Raw genomic sequence first — 19,195 nt, 5'->3', positions numbered from 1 at the left:
TCTGCGGAGAACCTTGTTGGAGATACAACAGCATGTACTATATAGTATTGTGTGTTAATATCACTTGACCAGTAGATGGCACTGTACACTAAGGTTACTAGTTGTGCATATGTGTAAAACTTGTTGGTTCTCTCTCTTCCCTCCTCTCTTCCTCTCTTCAAAAAAAAACCAAGATGTCTGCTGAAATGTGTTCTGTATGTTTGCAACTTAAGCCACACAAGTAAAACAGAGTTCTGCCTCATCACAAGCTACCAATGTCTTCTCTAACACATAACCAACAAACCTTTGTTGAACATTATTCATTATTCCATTTCACCCAAAAGTGTAATCTGCAAGACAGTGGCGCATTCAACATATTTGAAAATATATTTTCAAAAACATTTTTTTAACTACTGAGATCTACACAAGTCTTAAATAATCTCAAATCATTCTCCTTATGGAATTCTAACATACCCAGCGTTTGTATTGCAAGATCTTCTACCAGTGCTCCCGATCATACACTTCTTATGTACATGGAATATTACAATGATTTAACAGGATTTTTTCCATTTTGTTTCCGAACTTGAGATGTACTTGATGCTTCCTGAGGCTCTTCTGTGAAGCCTAACATTTGTAGGATTTTGTTCAACTTCAGGCAAAACCTTTTCTAATTTAAAAAGTGCAGGAAAGGGTTAGAATATTTGTGAGGTTCTGCCTGGATTTGGGCTTTGACTTTCCCATTGTAAAGCAAAAAGTAAAACCCTTTAAATGTATTTATTTCAGGTACTTATATAGCGCCGTCAATTTATGCAGCACTTTACATACAGCGGCGGACTGACAACTTATGGGGCCCCCGGGCAATAGGGGATCATGGGGCCCCTGTGTCCTTGCCCAAGCTCAAAAAAGCCTATGAAAAAGGTACCAGGGGTATCTCATGGGGCCCCCTGCTGACCCCGGGCCCTCAGGCAGTGCCCAAGTTTCCAAATGGTCAGTCCGCCACTGTTTACATATATATTATATATTCACATCAGTCCCTAACCCTCAAGGGGCATACAATCTAAGGTCCCTAACTCACATTCATACATACAGTACATATACTATGGCCAATTTAGACAGGAGACAATTAACCTAACAGCATGTCTTTGGAGTGTGGGAGGAAACCAGAATACTCAGAGTAAACCCACGCAGACACAGGGAGAACATGCAAACTCCAGGCAGGTGGTGCCGGGGTTGGGATTTGAAACAACGACCCCTAGTACTGCCAGGCAGAAGTGCTAACCATTTAGCCACTGTGCTGTCCAAATGTGTGAATATGAATAGGATCCATTCAGATGGCATCATAGGGTAAGGATTAAAGAAAAAACAAACAAACACAAAAAAAAATTATTATTTATATATATATATATATATATATATATACCGTATATATCAATTAAAAGACAATCTAGGTGACTATCCAAATGAAGGACACATTTTTTAAAATTTGCAATACATTTATTTGAGCCTGTGTAGCTTCCAAGGTTATACAGTGATTCATGCAGATATACAATGCAGTACCATATTTTAAAGCATTATTATGTTGTAAGTATACACTATTTTACATTAAAATGTTATGAGAACAGAACACTATTAATTTATATAGTCAAAATTGCAAAAGCTTGTTTTGCACTATACGCCATTCATCTACAAAAAATATTGGATCTGTAGCGTTCTTTGCAAGGCGATATAATGTTACCCACTTTTGAAAGTATAGTCCCAATTTTTGCAGACACACAGGGGTAGGGTTCAACTGCGTGAATGCATTGTCACAATATTGCACATGAAAATATTAAGATATATTTTATCTCCACTTAATTGTTATTATGATAATTTTGAAATGCAAAACAGAACACATAACTCAATATGTTAAGAGGTTAATTGGTTGCTACCACATCAAAGCCGATAGTCGGGTTCAGTTGACTTCTACCATCAACAAGCAGTTTGGTCCACTACATGTGTCCTTGCTCACATTTTTTCAGACATCAGGGCATCGAGCTTGAAGGATTCAAAACTATTCTGGTTTATTTTTGTGAGAGTACTTTGAGGTCCTTAGCCAGATCTAAAAGAGAAACACGGAACATTGGAAAAAGGAGCTAAAAACTACACTTGCTTGGTAAAAATGCTGAATAATAATGTGTAGTATTTTATATTTAACTAGAAAAAGTAAATGCATGGCTGCAGCATTTGGTAGAAGATTTGAGGATTGTGTTGGGGCATATGCAGTAAATGGGGAGGGCAACTGGCAAAGCCTGTTAATGTTCATTTTTGGAAAGGAAGCATTGTTATCCTAAAACTTTCAGTGAACTGGAGCAAGTATGCATATCAAAAGCTTGTTCCGGATCAATGATGGAGAGTGTGAAATCTAGTGCAGCTCTGCATAGAAACCAGGGGCGGACTGACCATTTGGAAACTCGGGCACTGCCCGAGGGCCCGGGGTAAGTAGGGGCCCCATGAGATGCCCCTGGTACCTTTTTCATAGGCTTTTTTGAGTTTGGGCAAGGACACAGGGGCCCCATGATCCCCTATTGTCCGGGGGCCCCATGAGTTGTCAATCCGCCCCTGATAGAAACCAATCAGCTTCCAGGTTTTTTTTGTCAATGCAGATTGACAAGCTGAACTGAACAAGCTGAAGTTAAAAGCTGATTGGCTACCATGCACAGCTGCACCAGATTTTGCACTCTCCAGTTTTAGTAAATCAACATGTGCATACAGTGGGGTGAGAAAATCAAAGTGCATACAGTGGGGTGAGAAGATGTTGTAGGGGGTGTGACTGTCAGCATTGTCACTGCTGATTCACAAGCCTGTCAGTCAGCACTTGGCCACACCTATCCCCACCCACTGCTTTCTTGATTGACAGCACTGACTCTGCTGATGAAACCCTCCCACTATGAGCTGCAGTGTCTGGGAGGGGGAACATGTGAGACGTAAAAGAAGGAGAATTTAGCTCAGGGAAGTTAAAAGAAGATTTAAAAAAAATGTTGCATCACATAGTAACTGGATTTGGTAGTTGCTTAGGCTGTCAGACAGGAGCCTTTAAAGGTATAAGAGCTGCAAAGAACAGTAATACTTAATTAGCTCTCCTAAGAGACATGTCAAGCAAATTACAGGAGACCTTTAATGCTACATATTAATTATACAACTGATTTAATAGCAGCAAAAACAACAGGTTTTCACCCAGCCTATGTATGTTCTTGTCATGTGTTCACAGTGGTATAATTATGCGCTGTTCTGGATTGCTGCATATGAATGGGACTTGCACTTTAAAGTGTATTTTTAGCCTGTAGTTAAGCATTTTTCACAAAGGAATTTGACGATATAAATAAAAGCCATAAGGCTAAGTGCAGATTTTAAAGGGAATCTATCATGACAGAAATGTGAAATATCCATTGCTGACGTTTTTTGAAGGTTCATGCGCTGGATCCTCACATCCCTGCCCAATAAGTGATTAGCGTAAAGCAGGCATTTGCAAATCCAGAGTCCTGATACCTTATAGGTGTGTGCTTGTTCCGGGTCAGTCAGTAAAGCTAGGAGAGATCCCATAGTTCTGACCCTTTAAAGCCCAACTCCAGCTGTTGTAGTTTTGGAAAGTAGGAAAGGATTAGAACCTTTGTTTTTTTAATAGACTCTTTATTATTACATAAGTAATGTTAGGGTGTGCAAGTATAATAAATCAGACTACGTTCCAAGGTACAACTTGGTAGTAGCGCTTACAAACAGAATAAAATAAAATCTATAGATTTAGATTTTGGCTTTAAAAATACTCTCATGTAAGCTTGCTGACCCGTTCTGAAGTCCATGAGTTATTTTAATTAAGAGTTGCAATAACCTAAGCAGGGGCGGACTGACAACTCATGGGGCCCCTGGGCAATAGGGGATCATGGGGCCCCTGTGTCCGTGCCCAAACTCAAAAAAGCCTATGAAAAAGGTACCAGGGGCATCTCATAGGGCCCCCTACTGACCCCGGGCCCTCAGGCAGTGCCTGAGTTTCCAAATGGTCAGTCCACCCCTGGACCTAAGTAAAATTTGTATTACTATCTGTAGACACTCTGCGTTGAAAGTTAAAATGGTCAAAAACAGACAGAATGGATTTTAGTCTTTTAGATTGTAAGCTCTAATGAGCAGGGCCCTCTTTCATCCCTCCTGTATTAATTTGTATTGTAATTGTACTATCTGCCCTAGCTGCATAAAACATTGGCGCTATATAAATCCTGTATAATAATAATAGAGTGCTGCAAGTCTCGGAGAAAAAAAAGGCTGCACAATACCAAACTAAGGGACAGAAGCGTGGTTAGGCAGTTTCAGGGTTGAGGCAGGCTCCAGAGAGAATTATGGTCAGATAGGCTTGAGGTCAAGGCAGGCTCGAGAGAAAAGTGTGGTCAGATAGGCTAGGGGTCAAGGCAATCAGCAGACAGAAGCATGGTCAGATAGCCTAGGAGTTGAGGTAGGCTGCAGGCAGAGAAGCATGGTCAGAAAAGCTAGGGGTCGAGGTAGGCGACAGACAAAAGCATGGTCAGACAGGTTAGGGGTCCAGGGAGGCTGCAGAAAGAAGCATGGTCTGACAGGCTACGGGTTGAGGCAGGCAACAGACAGAAGAATGGTCAGACAGGCTAGGGGTCAAGGAAGGCTGCAGAGAGAGGCGTGGACAGACAGGCTAGAGGTTGAGGCAGGCGACAGACAGAAGCATGGTCAGACAGGCTGGGGCCGAGGAAGGCTGCAGAAAGAAGTATGATCTGACAGGCTGACGGTTGAGGCAGGTGAGAGACAGAAGAATGGTCAGACAGGCTAGGGGTCAAGGAAGGCTGCAGAGAGAAGTGTGGTCAGACAGGCTAAAGGCAGGCAACAGACAGAAGCATGGTCAGAAAGGCTAATGGTCGAGGAAGGCTGCAGAGAGACACGTAGTCAGACAAGCTAGAGGATGAGGCAGGCGAGAGAATTATGGTCAGATAGGCTTGGGGTCGAGGCAGGCTCGAGAGAAAAGTGTGGTCAGATAGGCTAGGGGTCAAGGCAAGCAGCAGACAGAAGCATGGTCAGATAGGCTAGGAGTTGAGGCAGGCTGCAGGCAGAGAAGCATGGTCAGAAAAGCTAGGGGTCGAGGCAGGCAACAGACAGAAGAATGGTGAGACAGGCTAGTGGTTGAGGAAGGCTGCAGAGAGACACGTAGTCAGGCAGGCTAGAGGATGAGGCATGCGACAGACAGAAGCATGGTCAGACAGGCTAGGGGTCAAGGAAGGCTGCAGAGAGAAGCATGGTCAGACAGGCTAGGGGTCGAGGAAGGCTGCAGAGAGAAGCATGGTCAGACAGGCTAGGGGTCGAGGAAGGCTGCAGAGAGAAGCATGGTCAGACAGGCTAAGGGTCAAGGAAGGCTGCAGAAAGAAGCGTGGTCTGACAGTCTAAGGGTTGAGGCAGGCGACAGACAGAAGAATGGTGAGACAGGCTAGGGGTCAAGGAAGGCTGCAGAGAGAAGTGTGGTCAGACCGGCTAGAGGTTGAGGCAGGTGACAGAGAGAAGCATAATCCAAACTATTGTCCAAGGGTAGAATTTAGGAAACAACAGAAAAGGGATACCTTCATGGGCCAGATTGTCCTTCCGCTATTAAACAGGATGGACAATGTTACGATTGCAGTGAGGCTGGCAGTGTGGATTCCACCAATGCTCATAGAATTGTTCCTCTGATCTCTGCTCCAGACGCTGGAGATACAGCATATACTCCTATAAAAAAAATAGAACAGACATGGTTTATCCAAGCTGTGCTTTAAAGCCTTTGTTTCTATTGTCCTACATTAGGCCAGATTAGTAAGGTATGGGTCACACATTAATAAGTCGCCAACGTGAGCCATTTTACGGTGGTACATCAGGAACACAGATCTTCAATGCCTCACAGTTCCAGTCCAAGTGCTGCAAATGAGATGACTGCTAGCAACAGTTAAAAGGGTCAGTCTACACAAAAGTGATATTTAAAGTGTTACTAAACCCACATTAGTAAAATCAATCTGTATATGCCAGGGGCAGACTGGCCATTTGGAAACTCGGGCACTGCCCGCGGGCCCGGGGTCAGTAGGGGGCGCCATGAGATGCCCCTGGTACCTTTTTCATAGGCTTTTTTTAGTTTGGGCAAGGACACAGGGGCCCCATGATCCCCTTTTGCCCGGGGGCCCCATGAGTTGTCAGTCTGCCCCTGGTATATGCAATAAAACATGCTTGTTATACTCACTGTGGAACCTAAGGAGTTAATCTTTCACACTGTGTAAAAAGGATGTTTGGTCCTGTCTTCTCTGATCCTCGCCTTCTTATACTATCCCCCAATCTATCTACTGAGAACAGAGTCTTGGGGGCAAACTGCTCATATTCAGTTTGGTGTGTATTGCTAGAGAGTTTTTTTTGTTGGAGGGAGGGTGCATGTGATCAGCACAGGGACAATGAGCACTGTCCAGACAGAGGGTCAAGGGTTATACAGCCTCATGGGACAATCAGAGGAGAATGAAAACTCCTCCTACAAGCTTTAATCAGTGCTCTGCTGGACACTGCTAGAAATCACAAGACTGTTATATACTGCTGATGAGAAGAGGTGTTTAGCAGTTTAGATTTACTAAAATAATTGCATTTCCATGTTTTGTGTACTGTGGGAGACCAGATATAGTGAATGCAGGGCCCTGGGAGACCAGATATAGTGAATGCAGGGTCCGGGGAGACCGGATATAGTGAATGCAGGGTCCGGGGAGACCAGATATAGTGAATGCAGCGTCCGGGGAGACCAGATATAGTGAATGCAGGGTCCGGGGAGACCAGATATAGTGAATGCAGGGTCCGGGGAGACCGGATATAGTGAATGCAGGGTCCAGGGAGACCGGATATAGTGAATACGGGGTCCGGGGAGACCAGATATAGTGAATGCGGGGTCCGGGGAGACCGGATATAGTGAATGCAGGGTCCGGGGAGACCGGATATAGTGAATGCAGGGTCCGGGGAGACCAGATATAGTGAATGAAGGGTCCTGCCTTTAGTAACACTTTAAGTGTAGCGCTACCCCTGCTGAAGCCACTTGTGTCTTGCCCAGGTTTTCACCTAGATTTCCTCCTACAGCCAAGAACACCGGATTTCCTTAGTCAGGTGCACACAAATTCCACTCATTACTCCAATGATCAGTTTTGGGGTTGTAGCTTTTTGTTGTTTTATTAGTTTTTTTGGAACTGGGATAGGGAAGGCATATAGCATGATACTCTGAATCAAACCATGCACAATTGAGGACGGCTTTCTCAGAGTGGAACTGTGTAGCAGGCTGCACAAGAATGGAGCAAAGTCCCTCTGTAGAATTGCAGACTTAGTGGACAATTGCTCGTCTGGACACCATCATCCGTGTAGAACAGTCTGTACTCACAAGGCCCTTGCTGCAACTCACCTTCCTCCGTGATACCAGACAGGATCTATAGACATCCCCCACAGTCAGCTCTCAGCGGCACACTTGGTTTCAGCATTCTGGTCATCAGGTTGCCCACCTGAGGATTCCTGGCATCATGAGCCATGGAGCCAGCTGCCTACCCTGGTTGGAACTCCCTTCTCACAGGAAGAAATGGAAGAACCCAGATCACATGTGCTCATTGAATATAAATACTAGTACCCGGCATGCTCAGGGGCACCACTCCCTGTAATTGGCTGGAACTGCATCCATATTCATGCTGCTGATCTGCATGGGTCACTCCTGTTCACCCAGAACCTTCCAAGGTCTCCTGGATATGGAGGAACCAATCACAGCAGCAGCAGCAGCAGCAATGTGAGCCATGCAGGATCTCTCACTGGACAACTGTAGCTTTCTGTTAAAGTGTTACTAAACCCACAACAGTACAATCAGTCTGTATATGCAGTAAAGTATGCTTATTATACTCACTGTGGAACCTAAGGGGTTAATCCTCTGCATTGTGTAAAAGGATGTTTGATTCTGACTTCTCTGATCCTCCCCTTCTTTCATAGTTCCCAATCCATTTGCTGATAGAACAGAGCCTTGGGGGGAAGCTGCACATGTTCACTTTGGTGTTTATTGCTAGAGAGTTTCTTTTTATTCTTTGGGAGAGTGCATGTGATCAGCACAGGGCCAATCAATGCTGTCCAGACAGAGGGTCAGGGGTCCTGCAGCCTCATAGGACAATCAGGAGAGAATGAAAACTCCTCCTACAAGCTTTAACCAGCGCTCAGCTGAACACTGATAGAAGTCACAACACTGCTTTAACTGCTGATGAGAAAAGGTATTTAGCAGTTTATATTCACTAAAATAATTGCATTTCCATGTTCTGTGTACTGTGGGAGGCCAGCCCACATGGAAGAAAAATATATTTGAAATATACTTTAAAACTATTCTTCCCAAATATATTGACATATATTTGAAATGCTACAATTTTGGCCATATTCAATATATTTCAATAAATATACAGTATGTTGAAATGGGTTTTTATTACAAAATATATGAAAAATATTTTTAAAAATACATTTCAAATATACTGTATGTCTTTAAAAATACAAATCTACATTTTTGGAATGCATTTACAAATATATGTAAAAATATATGTTAAAATTACTTTTTTATATGTTAAAAAAATCTGAAGAATATATTTTAAAAAAATATATTTTTACAAATATCAGCGAGTGACATGTGACACCACAGGGGTGGTCTATGTTATCCTGTGGGGGTTCTTCTACATTGGCAAGACCATCCGGACAGCCTGTAGACGTCTACAGGATCATATATACGAAATTTTGACGTATCATTTGAAGACCTCCATTGCATGCCATGTGTGCTTGGAGCATGAGAGGGGCCCTAGGTGTTTGAGCTGTTGGGTAGTGGAGTAGGGGAGGCAATTTTGATCGATAATTGTTGCAACATGAGACCAGGTGGATTTGGGAGCTGGAGGCAATCACACAACCTGGCCTCAATGACAGTTTGGGTTTCTCCTCATTTTTGCCATTTTATGTAGTATTCCATAGTTGGAGACAGCTATTTATGTGGGATTGAAAATTAATAATTTTCCTATATAATATTCCCATAATCAAAAGCCTGTACTGGTGTGCTGAAGGACTGCAGGAGAAGCAACCCGGGGACACATGGGGAGGAAGACGGCAGGTATGGCTACGCATTTCAAAGCTGTGCATTATAAAAAGGGCAGACGGCTCTGAAATGCACAGCCATTCCCACTTATGACCTCCAATTGGGTCCCCGGCTTTCTTCAGCACAGCAGGACCTGCTTTTGATCAGACAATTTGACGGTTTGAATACCTGTATCTTGACATTGATCTGCTGATCCCCTGCGACCCCTCTGGAAGCTAATCAGCTCTACTTTGCAATATGTTGATATTGCAATATGAGCGAATATTGTTTTACGTTTTATCAAAGCTTTCATCATGATTAACACCACTTTGCACCCTGTGTTTGTGCTTTTACCTCTCCCCAAAGCTTTCATCTTTAACAAGTTAGCCAGTAAAGGGTATCACTTACAGCCTAACTCACATCAGATTGTTTACTTGAGCCAAGCTGGTGCAAATTCAATATTTAATTCCCTATGAAATGTAGCTTCTCTCAGCGCTGTATACATTGTATGTAGCCTCAGCATTCAGCACTGTGCTTCAGCAGAAAATGGGGACTTCCTGTCCTGTACAAACCAATGGCAACCACCCCAACCCATAACTGGCCTTTGCAGCAAGGAACACATGGAAGGGCAACGCATTTCAAAAAACAGCAAACACAAATTCCCAGCTCCCTTACCAACCAGCCAGCAAGAAACTGAATTAACCCTGTACAACAGTTCACGTTAAAACAAGGAGTTTGGTTTGCACACATTTGCAAATACATGCATACGTTGCAGAGGCCACATCATGACACCCCAGTGTACTGCTGTCCTAACAAAATTTTGGGGGTTTCCAAAGATGGTGCACATACACTCACTAGCCACTTTATTAAACACACCTATTCAATTGCTTGGTAATAGGGAAGAAAGGGGATTTAAGTGACTTTGAATGTGGCATGGTTGTTGGTACCAGACAGGCTGGTCTGAGTATTTCAAAAACTGCTGACCAACCTATAACTTACCTTTGCAGCAAAGAGCACATGCAAGGGCAACCAATGTTAAAAAACAACAAACAAAAATTCCCAGCTCACTTACCAGCCAGCCAGTTTGTTGCAGGCTGGCTAGTAAATAAGCTGGAAATTTTTGTTTGTTGTTTTTTGACTTCCTATCCTGTTCCTGTGCTGCTCAACCATTAACTGGAAGCATTGTATTTTTTTTACACTGCTTCCTCCGATTGGCTGATGTCATCCACCTCTCCACCTCAGCCAATCTGAAGAACATTGGGGACCATGTTGTCACTTCACTCACATTGGGCATGATTGTCCTGGACCTTGTATAGCTAAGTTGTATGTACATTCACCTTGTGAAAAGTGGAATATTATTATTATTATACAGTATTTATATAGCGCCAAAGGGTTTGCTCAGCGCTGTACAATAGCAAGGGGGACAAGACATGAGACAAGACAGAGACAGTGCGATACACGAGGGGTTCGAGGGCCCTGCTCTTTCGAGTTTACAATCTAGGAGGGAGGGGAAAGTGGTACAGGAGGAAGTGGCTGTGGGGGATGAGGTGGTGGGAGGAGTGGAGGTCAGATGTTAGGTGAGGGAGGGGTAGGCCTCCCTGAAGAGGTGGGTCTTCAGGGTGCTCCTGAAGGTGGTGAGGGTGGGTGACAGTCTGATGAATTGGGGTAGGGAATTCCAGAGGATGGGGGAGGTCCTGGAGAAGTCTTGCAGTCGGGCGTGGGAGGAGGAGATCAGGGAGCTAGAGAGTAGGAGGTCCTGAGAGGAGCGAAGGGCACGGGTAGGGTAGTATTTGGGTATCAGGTCAGTTAAGTAGGTTGGGGCAGCATTGTGGATGGCTTTGTAGGTCAGGGTTAGTAGTTTGAATTTGATGCGTTGAGCAATCGGGAGCCAGTGAAGTGATTGGCAGAGGGGGGTTGCGGATGTGGAGCGGATAGTGAGGTGGATGAGTCTCGCCACCGAGTTCATGATCGACTGGAGTGGGGTTAGCGTTCGTTTGGGTAGGCTGGTGAGGAGGGAGTTGCAGTAGTCCAGGCGTGAGATGACGAGGGAGTGCACAAGTAGTTTGGTAGTGTCTGGGGTGAGGAATGTACGTATCCTGGAGATGTTGCGGAGGTGGAGCCTGCATGATCTTGAGAGCATTTGGATGTGGGGTAGGAAGGAGAGGTGGGAGTCCAGGGTGACACCCAGGACCTTGGCAAGTGGGGTGGGAGTGATGGTGGCATGGTTAGTAGTGATGGAGAGGATGGGGGGGGTGCGGGGTGGGGGGAAGACCAGAAGCTCAGTTTTGGACAGGTTAAGTTTGAGGAAGTGGAGCGACATCCAGTCTGATATGTCGTTTAGGAGGTGAGCGATGCGGGTGGAGAGTGAGGGGATGAGGTGGGGGGTGGAGAGGTAAATTTGTGTGTCGTCGGCGTAGAGATGGTAGTTGAAACCGTGGGAGTGTATTAGTTTGCCAAGGTCTAAAACATAATAAACAAAAAAAACTAAAAAAAAAAATTCCCCTTAAAAGTTCCCCTTTAAAGGATGCTGGTGCTTCGGTCTAACTCTGCAAAGTCTTGTAACTCTGTGGCTCTGGACTCGGGCCTCGTATGAATCATCTTTTTTGATGTTAAGCAAAAAACTCCTACAACTTCCTCTCTTGCCATTCACAGCCTGACTCATAGATCTAAAATCTCACAGCTTCTAATTACCATTTGAAATCCTACTCATCAACTAGCGCAGATCTGATTTCTTGTTGCCATTTCAAGCTCATTTCTATGACAAGTTAAAGTAGACTGATGCACTTTGCAGGGAATGCAGTCACAGCTCAGGGAAACAAATCTTACGCAGATCCAGAACGTCACATTGTATCAGGCTAGACTCAATACCAATCTCACATATATCATCTCATTCATGAAACGAACATAATGCAATGACAGACTTCTGCGCTGTTACCGCGACGTGACGTGCTGTTGACAAGACCCTTGCAATGTGCGTCTTTAAGTGCATTAAGTGAAATGTCAGCCCACACATCATGAACTCTTTCTCTCTTCTTGCTGAAAAAGTTTTGTTGCATAAGTCATATTAGCGCTTGTAGCTTCTGGTTGTTACATTAGAAACGTTGCAAACAGTATGACCGAAATGCATCTAATAGGCTTTATTTAAAGAGACCCTGTCACCAGACCATTCATTTTAAGAACTCTTCCTAGAGGATTATATTTGTATTAAAAGATATTCTAGGTATGCATTTATGCAGAGGAAAAGGAGGGTGCCAGATCAGGAGGAGTAAATTCAATGAACAAGGTAAAACAGAAGACTTACATGTGGGATTTCTCCAGTTGGCATGTGGAGTGGAAGGACCAACAGAGGAGCGGGATGGTAGAATGGTGACGGCCATGGGACCATGCAGGGAGCCACTTGTAACTCGATGATGGTCCCATGGCCATCACCGTTCCATCCACCTGATTGCGCTACCATCCCGCTCCTCTGCTAGTCCTTCCACTCCACATACCGACTGGAGGAATCCCAGATACAAGTCTTCTGTTTTACCTTGTTCATTGAATTTACTCCTCCTGACCTGGCGCTCTCCTTTTCTTCTGCATATCATATTCTGCACATCCTTGATGAGGAGCTGCCAGTCCCTTCCCAGGTGTTTGCCTTCCGGTCCATTCCTTCTTCCATCTCCCATCCCAGGACGCACCCACAGAGTTCACCCTGCCACCTTTTCAGTCTCATGGGATCTCCACCAACCTTGATGAGCCTTGGCAGCTTCCATCCAGGTGCTTCAGCTCCGTGGTCTGCCTTCTCTTCCTATTGTCCAACCTATGGACCATTCTACCTAGTGACTCCTCTTCATTAAGACAGACTTCATGAAGATTTTGGGAGTTTGGTTTGGTGCCGAGGGCGCAGCCCTGAAGTCTTGGGAGGAGAGACTGGCCAAGATGCGTCAAAAGTTTGGACTCTGGAGCCTCAGAGACCTCACCATCGAAGGGAGACACTGGTACTCCGCAGCGAGATTCTCCCTGTGTTGCAGTACCTCGCCCAGGCCTGGCCCCCTCGGGTCAACACCTGTAAGGCCATCACCAGGGCGGTGTTTCACTTCATCTGGGGCTCCAAGATGGACAGAGTGAAGCGGGCAGTCATGTTCAAGGAACCCCTCAAGGGCGGTAAGGGCGTGCCCGACATCGCCACCCAGCTGAGGGTGTTCTTTGCTTGCAACTGCGTCCGCAGAACTTTGCCCAGACGGATTATGGACTCTGGCGGGAACGCAATGTCTCGCTTCTTCCTGTTGCCTCTCTGGAGGTCCCTGGGGTGGGACACTTGGGATAGTTCCATCCCCTACAACTGGGACACTCCTTGGTACTACTTGGATACCTTCAAGTTCATCAGGGAGCAAGGGCTGCAGGGAGTCAAGCCTGACTTGTGGAAGCCAAAGACTATCTACAAGCTCATCCGAGCCAGCGACATTTTGGAGTCGGTTCCAGGCCTGCCTTCAGACACCTGCAAGGTGGTCTGGAGGAATGTTTCTTCCAACATTCTTACCAACAGGCACAAAGACCTGGCATGGATGGCAATCCAAAGGGGGTTGCCTCTCAGGACATTTATGCATGCCAGGAACCTGAGCAGATACAGACACTGCCCCTTCTGCATCATCCACGAGGAAACGTCCTACCACGTTTTCTGGGAGTGCTCATTTGCTCAGGCCCTGTTGGGGGCCCTGGAACCTGAACTCAAGGACTTTGTACCACAGACAGCCATCACTCACTTTGGGGTGTTGAATGGACTGTTCTGTGGAACCTTTTCTCTGGAGGACATTGACGGCGCCTGGCGGGTGCTGTGTTGTTTTAAGGACGCTTTATGGTGCGCCAGAAAGCGCCTCATCCACCAGCGGGAGAGGATGTCCATTGAGGACTGCCGCAGACTGATCCTCAGTCTGCTCAGAGACTATTCCTTGATGGACTTTAAGGAGGAAGAGGACGTCTGAAGATTTCCCCCTTCCCCCTACTCCCCCTTGCGTGTCTTTGTCTTTTCAATAAAGCTTCGGGCCTGTGTTTCTTTCCCCCCCCCCTTCCCCTTCCCACACACACCCGATGCCTATTGTTAATCGTAATATCCGGTTTTCGTTTTCTCGCATGCACTAGTATTATTAGGAAACGTAATGTGTATTAGAATGTTACAGTTTTTGGGGTAAGCGGCGTTATGCATGACGTGGCGGTCAGGGGATTCATCCTCTGCACATCACGTCAGGCATCATACCGCTGAGCGAATGTATTTATTTCTGAATGTATTTATTGTATGCTTGGAACTATATTGCCATGTGGTGCGCTGCGTCGCAGTATAGGGTGAGATGTACCCCGATTACACGTATCATGTTGTTTTTGATGCTTCTGTAATAAAAGTGACTCCTCTTCATTTATTTCTGTGCCCAGACAGTTCCCTATTTTCCTTCCACTGTGCCCCATGTCACCATCCAATTCCATATCATGTGAGCACTGATTTTTTGTTCATTATCTATGAGCATTGTAGGTATGCTTTTATAACTGTAAAAGTCTAACTTGCTGGAGCATCCAAGGACTTAAAATTGCTACGGGGGGAGGGGGGTTCCACCATCTTGGATGTGATGTCAGCAGCCCCAACAGACTAAGCTGTCACTCAAATAACATTTTTTAGCAGCCATTCTCATCCAGGGTTCCTCCAGAGGTTGCAAATGGTTCCTTGAGCTGTGGCTGATTGACCTCCGATTTGATGGTGCCTGCATAACTCTAGGACCAATGCCACTTGACAAAGCCATGACACCAATTTTTTTTTTTAGCTGCCTGTATTGGTGAGGATCTGGCCACTGCTCTATGGAGAGCATTCTTCCTACTGATCACCAATGTAAGGGACATTCTTCCTACTGATCACCAATGTAAGGGACATTCTTTCTACTGACCACCAATGTAAGGGACATTCTTGCCATTGACCTCTGATGAATCGGTTTTGATAAGTGTTCCTCCGAGACCTGACAATTACTTTAGGAGTTCCTCTGTGCTTAAAAAGTTGAGAAAGGCTGCTCTACAGCAACTATTCTTAACTGTTTGAACATCAAGGAACCCTTGAAATTACTTTCCAGGCTCAGAGAATCCCTACTAATACCATATCTACAGCTTGATTAGCGTGATGGTCAGCAGGAAGAATGTTCCTTCCTAAACAGATACCTAAAAAGATCATTGGTGTCAGTGGGAACTTATCTCAGAAGCAGCAATTGCCCATTGCTCAAGGAACCCTTGGCAACCTCTGGAGGAACTCTAAGGTTCCACAGAACCCTGGTTGAGAAAGGCTACTCTATAGTATTCATCTTCACTGCTCCCCAGCAGCTACATAAAAGGTTATGTAGAGAATTGAGGGGAGGGGCAGAGGAGCTATGCCAGCACAGACACAGAAGAGAGCTATGACTTGCAAGAAGGAAAAGGGCATGTGCTAGGGAACTGGCTTTTCCCAGAGAAGACATACATTGCAAATCAATTAAAAATTGTTTATGAAAAGGAAAAGAGCTGCAAGTGAGCATTTTAAATACTCAATTTTTCTGCTGTTTCACAGCTATACTGGATTTTTTTTTTTCGCTGTCAGACTGAATCATAAACCCGGGCTGTACACAACCAACCACCAGTTCATGTTCCTTGCATCATACTAGTGAAAGAAGTTTCACAGCTATACTGGATGCTGCATCCACATTGCAAGATGGAAATATCAAAAGATGCTTAGCCCCTACACAGAATTGCCAGCATTCCAATTTACAATGCTGAAAAGACTATGGGAGGGACAATTTAATCCATAAAAAAGGTATTTATAGATTTTTTTTGTTTAAAGGATACACATTGCAAGAATTTTAGAAAACCTCAATGCAGCTTCTTACCTGCTTCTGCTACATCGATACTGAGGAATGTCATCAGAATGATTAAGTGGGAAGGTCTGTCTGCTGTCATCACACAATCAGCCCCAGTGTGGTAAAAAGACAAAATCTGCATATATTAATCCCATTAGTCATGCAGTGACCTTGGCTGTTTTATAAGTAGAGATGAAAGACCTAAAGCGGAGTTCCATTCAAAAGGAGAAGTTCCGCTTTAAAGATTGGTCCCCCGCTCCCCAGTAAGGATCGGCACCTTTGGGGAGCGGGAGGGAGAGCAGGTACCCGAAATTGACAGGTACCCGCTCCCACTTCTGCTGCAATCGCCTAGGTGATCGGAAGCAGACGTTGTCATCCTACCCTCCCTCCCCAAAGTCTTGTGGGACACGTGACAGGTCATTCAGGAAACACAGCGCTACTCGCTCATGCGCAGTGGGCACCCGGCTGTGAAGCCGCAAGCTGTCACAGCCGGGTGCCCACAATGAGGATGCCAGCGCCTGGAATACAGGACGGCCGGTGAAACGGCTGCGGCGGGGGCACCTTGGGATCGTGGGACAGGTAAGTGGCTATTTTGTAAAAGTTAGCAGCTACAGTTTTATTTTTTTTACAGAGTGAATGGAACTCTGCTTTAAGCTGGCTATACACCATATGAACTCTCACCGCCTCCTGATGAACTGGGCCAAATTACACTTAGGGATTGGCCCTGCTGACCCCCTGACATTCTATGATTGAAAAATTGAAGGACGACTGAACAGCATCTGCATCCAATAAGATGCAGCCACTGTTCAGGTATTTTGACAGCCAGCAGGGCAGGCTGTCAATGTACAATAGCTGCAGAGGGAGATTCATCCATCTGTATAGTTTGGCTAAAGGAATCAGTTTTTTCTCTGTCCCACAAATACCTTTGATCCTGGCAGTGAAGTCTACTTAATGCTTTGATGGGTTGGCAATGATGCTGCACTGCTCCTGAATTCAGAGCAGAGTTGTCACTCTTATGTAATGTTTGCACTTCAGTGGGATGAGAAGATGTTGAAGGGGGCCTGGCTATCAACATTATCACTTTTCAGAGGACTGGCAATCTGAGCTCTAAATGAGCCCTTAGAGCGGAATTCACACCAGTGCACTGCGGTTTGGGTGCAGCGCAATTTATGTGCATTTTACATGCGGTCATAGGCAGGGGCGGACTGACCATTTGGGCACTCGGGCACTGCCCGAGGGCCCAGGGTCAGTAGGGGGCCCCATGAGATGCCCCTAGTACCTTTCATAGGCTTTTTTTGGGTGTGGTTTGAGTGTGAGTGAGGACACAGGGGCCCTATGATCCCCTATTGCCCGGGGGCCCCATGAGTTGTCAGTCCTCCCCTGGTCGTAGGTGCACTCCCATTGACTTCTATTAGAGCACACATATTCGTAAGAGATCATCAAAGTCCTGCATGCTACATCTTTGATGCGCTTTCAGAAAATACACAGTCCATTAGAAATCAATGAGAGTGCAGATACAATCGCACTGCATCCAAACTGCAGCGTACCTGTGTGAACCCGGTCGTACAGACAGCTCCTGCCACACAAATTCTGTAGTCAGCTACAATTCGCCAGAGAGAAGACAATTTTTTTACAGTTGTTACAAATCTGTTACAATGTTACCATGACCTAGTCCTAGTGGAAATATACAATAGAAAGTTGAATTGTAAATCTGTACTGCCATCTAGTGGGCTTGGGTGAAAGTGTTACTGGAATGCTGTAGTGATAGAAATATGAGGGTTGCCATTGCAAATCTTCTAGAAATGCTATCTGACCGGCTGTTATTCTGATCCTCTGGCATCAATGCTTCTGACTCACAGACCTAGAAGGAATATGTAGAACAGGAATGCTATGCAAAAGTCAGAGTTCTTTATCGGTGGACTGTGTTTGGCTCGGTGACTTCAGATATTGAAGCAAAAGGGTCAGAATGACAGTCAAGCAACTAGCATTTTCAGAAGTGTCACCAAGAAAGAGACTGAGGGGAAATCCAAAGTTTTAGAGATGTCCCAGAACAAGAGGTAAGTGGAACTCTTCCAATGGAGACCGCGGTTTTGGAGACTATTGTTTAGGAGGGCGATTCCCCTTTATTTTTCGAAACTCCTCTAACTTCCTGTTGCCTCTTTGGAACAGGAAGTACAGGAAAATGTCCCCAGTGATACACAGACAGCAAAAAAATTTAATAAATTAAAATAAATAACTCAGCAGAGGTTTTAACCTTTCTCTGAGCAATGAAAAAATAATAATTTAGGCTATAAATAAGCTTTACATTGTGTTCTGTTTTATTACATTGATTTGGTTTTTTGGGGGGTTTTTTCTGCATCAAAATGCATTGCAGGGCCTGTTGATGACAATATATAAAATGTACTATGTTGGATAATGAGTATAAAAATGCTAGGAAGTATAAATCCAGCCTTAAAGCAGAGTTAAAAGCAAAACTTTTTTTTTCATTATGGATAGAGTAAGGGAGGGTTATATTCACTCAGTGGTGTCCCCAGGCAGGGTCAGGGGGTGTGGCCCGCACTGGGAGACACCTACTGCAAGGGGTGACACCGGACCCGCTCCACAAAAAGGTAAGTTGTAAAGCAAGCCGACGATCCAAGCAGGATGGATCCAATCCATCCTGCAGGGATCGTCGGCTTTCTTTACAACTTACCTTTTCTTGGACCAGGTCCAGTGTCACCCCATATAGGTTGCATGCCGACGATCCCCGCAGGATGGATTGGATCTGCGAATTGGGGAGCATAATGGATCGGACTTCGATCCATTGTGCTAAATACGTAGATCCAAACCATCCTGCAGGGATCATCGGCATGCAACGTATACGGGGTGACACCTGACCCCCTCCACGAAAAAGTAAGTTGTAAAGAAATCTGACGATCCCCGCAGGACGGATCAGATCTGCGAATTGGGGAGCATAATGGATCAGAGTCCGATCCATTATGCTCAATCCGCAGATCTGATCCATTCTGCAGGGATCATCAGAGGGGGTGTCACCAAGTGTTAAGTGTAAAGAAAGCTGACGATCCCCGCAGGATGGATCAGATCTGCGGATTGAGGAGCATAATGGATCGGACTCCGATCCATTATGCTCGATCCGCAGATCCAAACCATCCTGCGGGGATCGTCGGCATGCAACCTATACGGGGTGACACCGAACCCGCTCCACGAAAAGGTAAGTTGTAAAGAAAGCTGACGATCCCCGCAGGATGGATCAGATCTG

The 19,195-nt window shown here is 45.3% G+C and overlaps 1 protein-coding gene across 1 annotated transcript in view; it reads right to left on the bottom strand.

Moving 5' to 3' along the window:
* Positions 1-1,451: 1,451 nt before the first annotated feature.
* CUNH17orf67 (chromosome unknown C17orf67 homolog) overlaps positions 1,452-19,195 on the bottom strand; it is a 29,755-nt gene continuing 12,011 nt past the window's right edge. The window contains exons 3-4 of the mRNA XM_089692539.1: positions 5,583-5,727; positions 1,452-2,077 (exon numbers count right to left, since the gene is read on the bottom strand). Of these exons, the coding sequence (XP_089548665.1) occupies positions 5,611-5,727 (117 nt within the window). The 3' untranslated portion in view covers positions 1,452-2,077; positions 5,583-5,610. The remainder of the gene's footprint in view (positions 2,078-5,582; positions 5,728-19,195) is intronic.

This window comes from Staurois parvus, unplaced genomic scaffold (genome assembly GCF_062004578.1).
Source record: "Staurois parvus isolate SC_StPar_1 unplaced genomic scaffold, SC_StPar_1.0 ptg000592l, whole genome shotgun sequence".
NCBI classification, from domain to species: domain Eukaryota; kingdom Metazoa; phylum Chordata; class Amphibia; order Anura; family Ranidae; genus Staurois; species Staurois parvus.
This window is presented reverse-complemented; position numbering and strand designations above follow the sequence as displayed.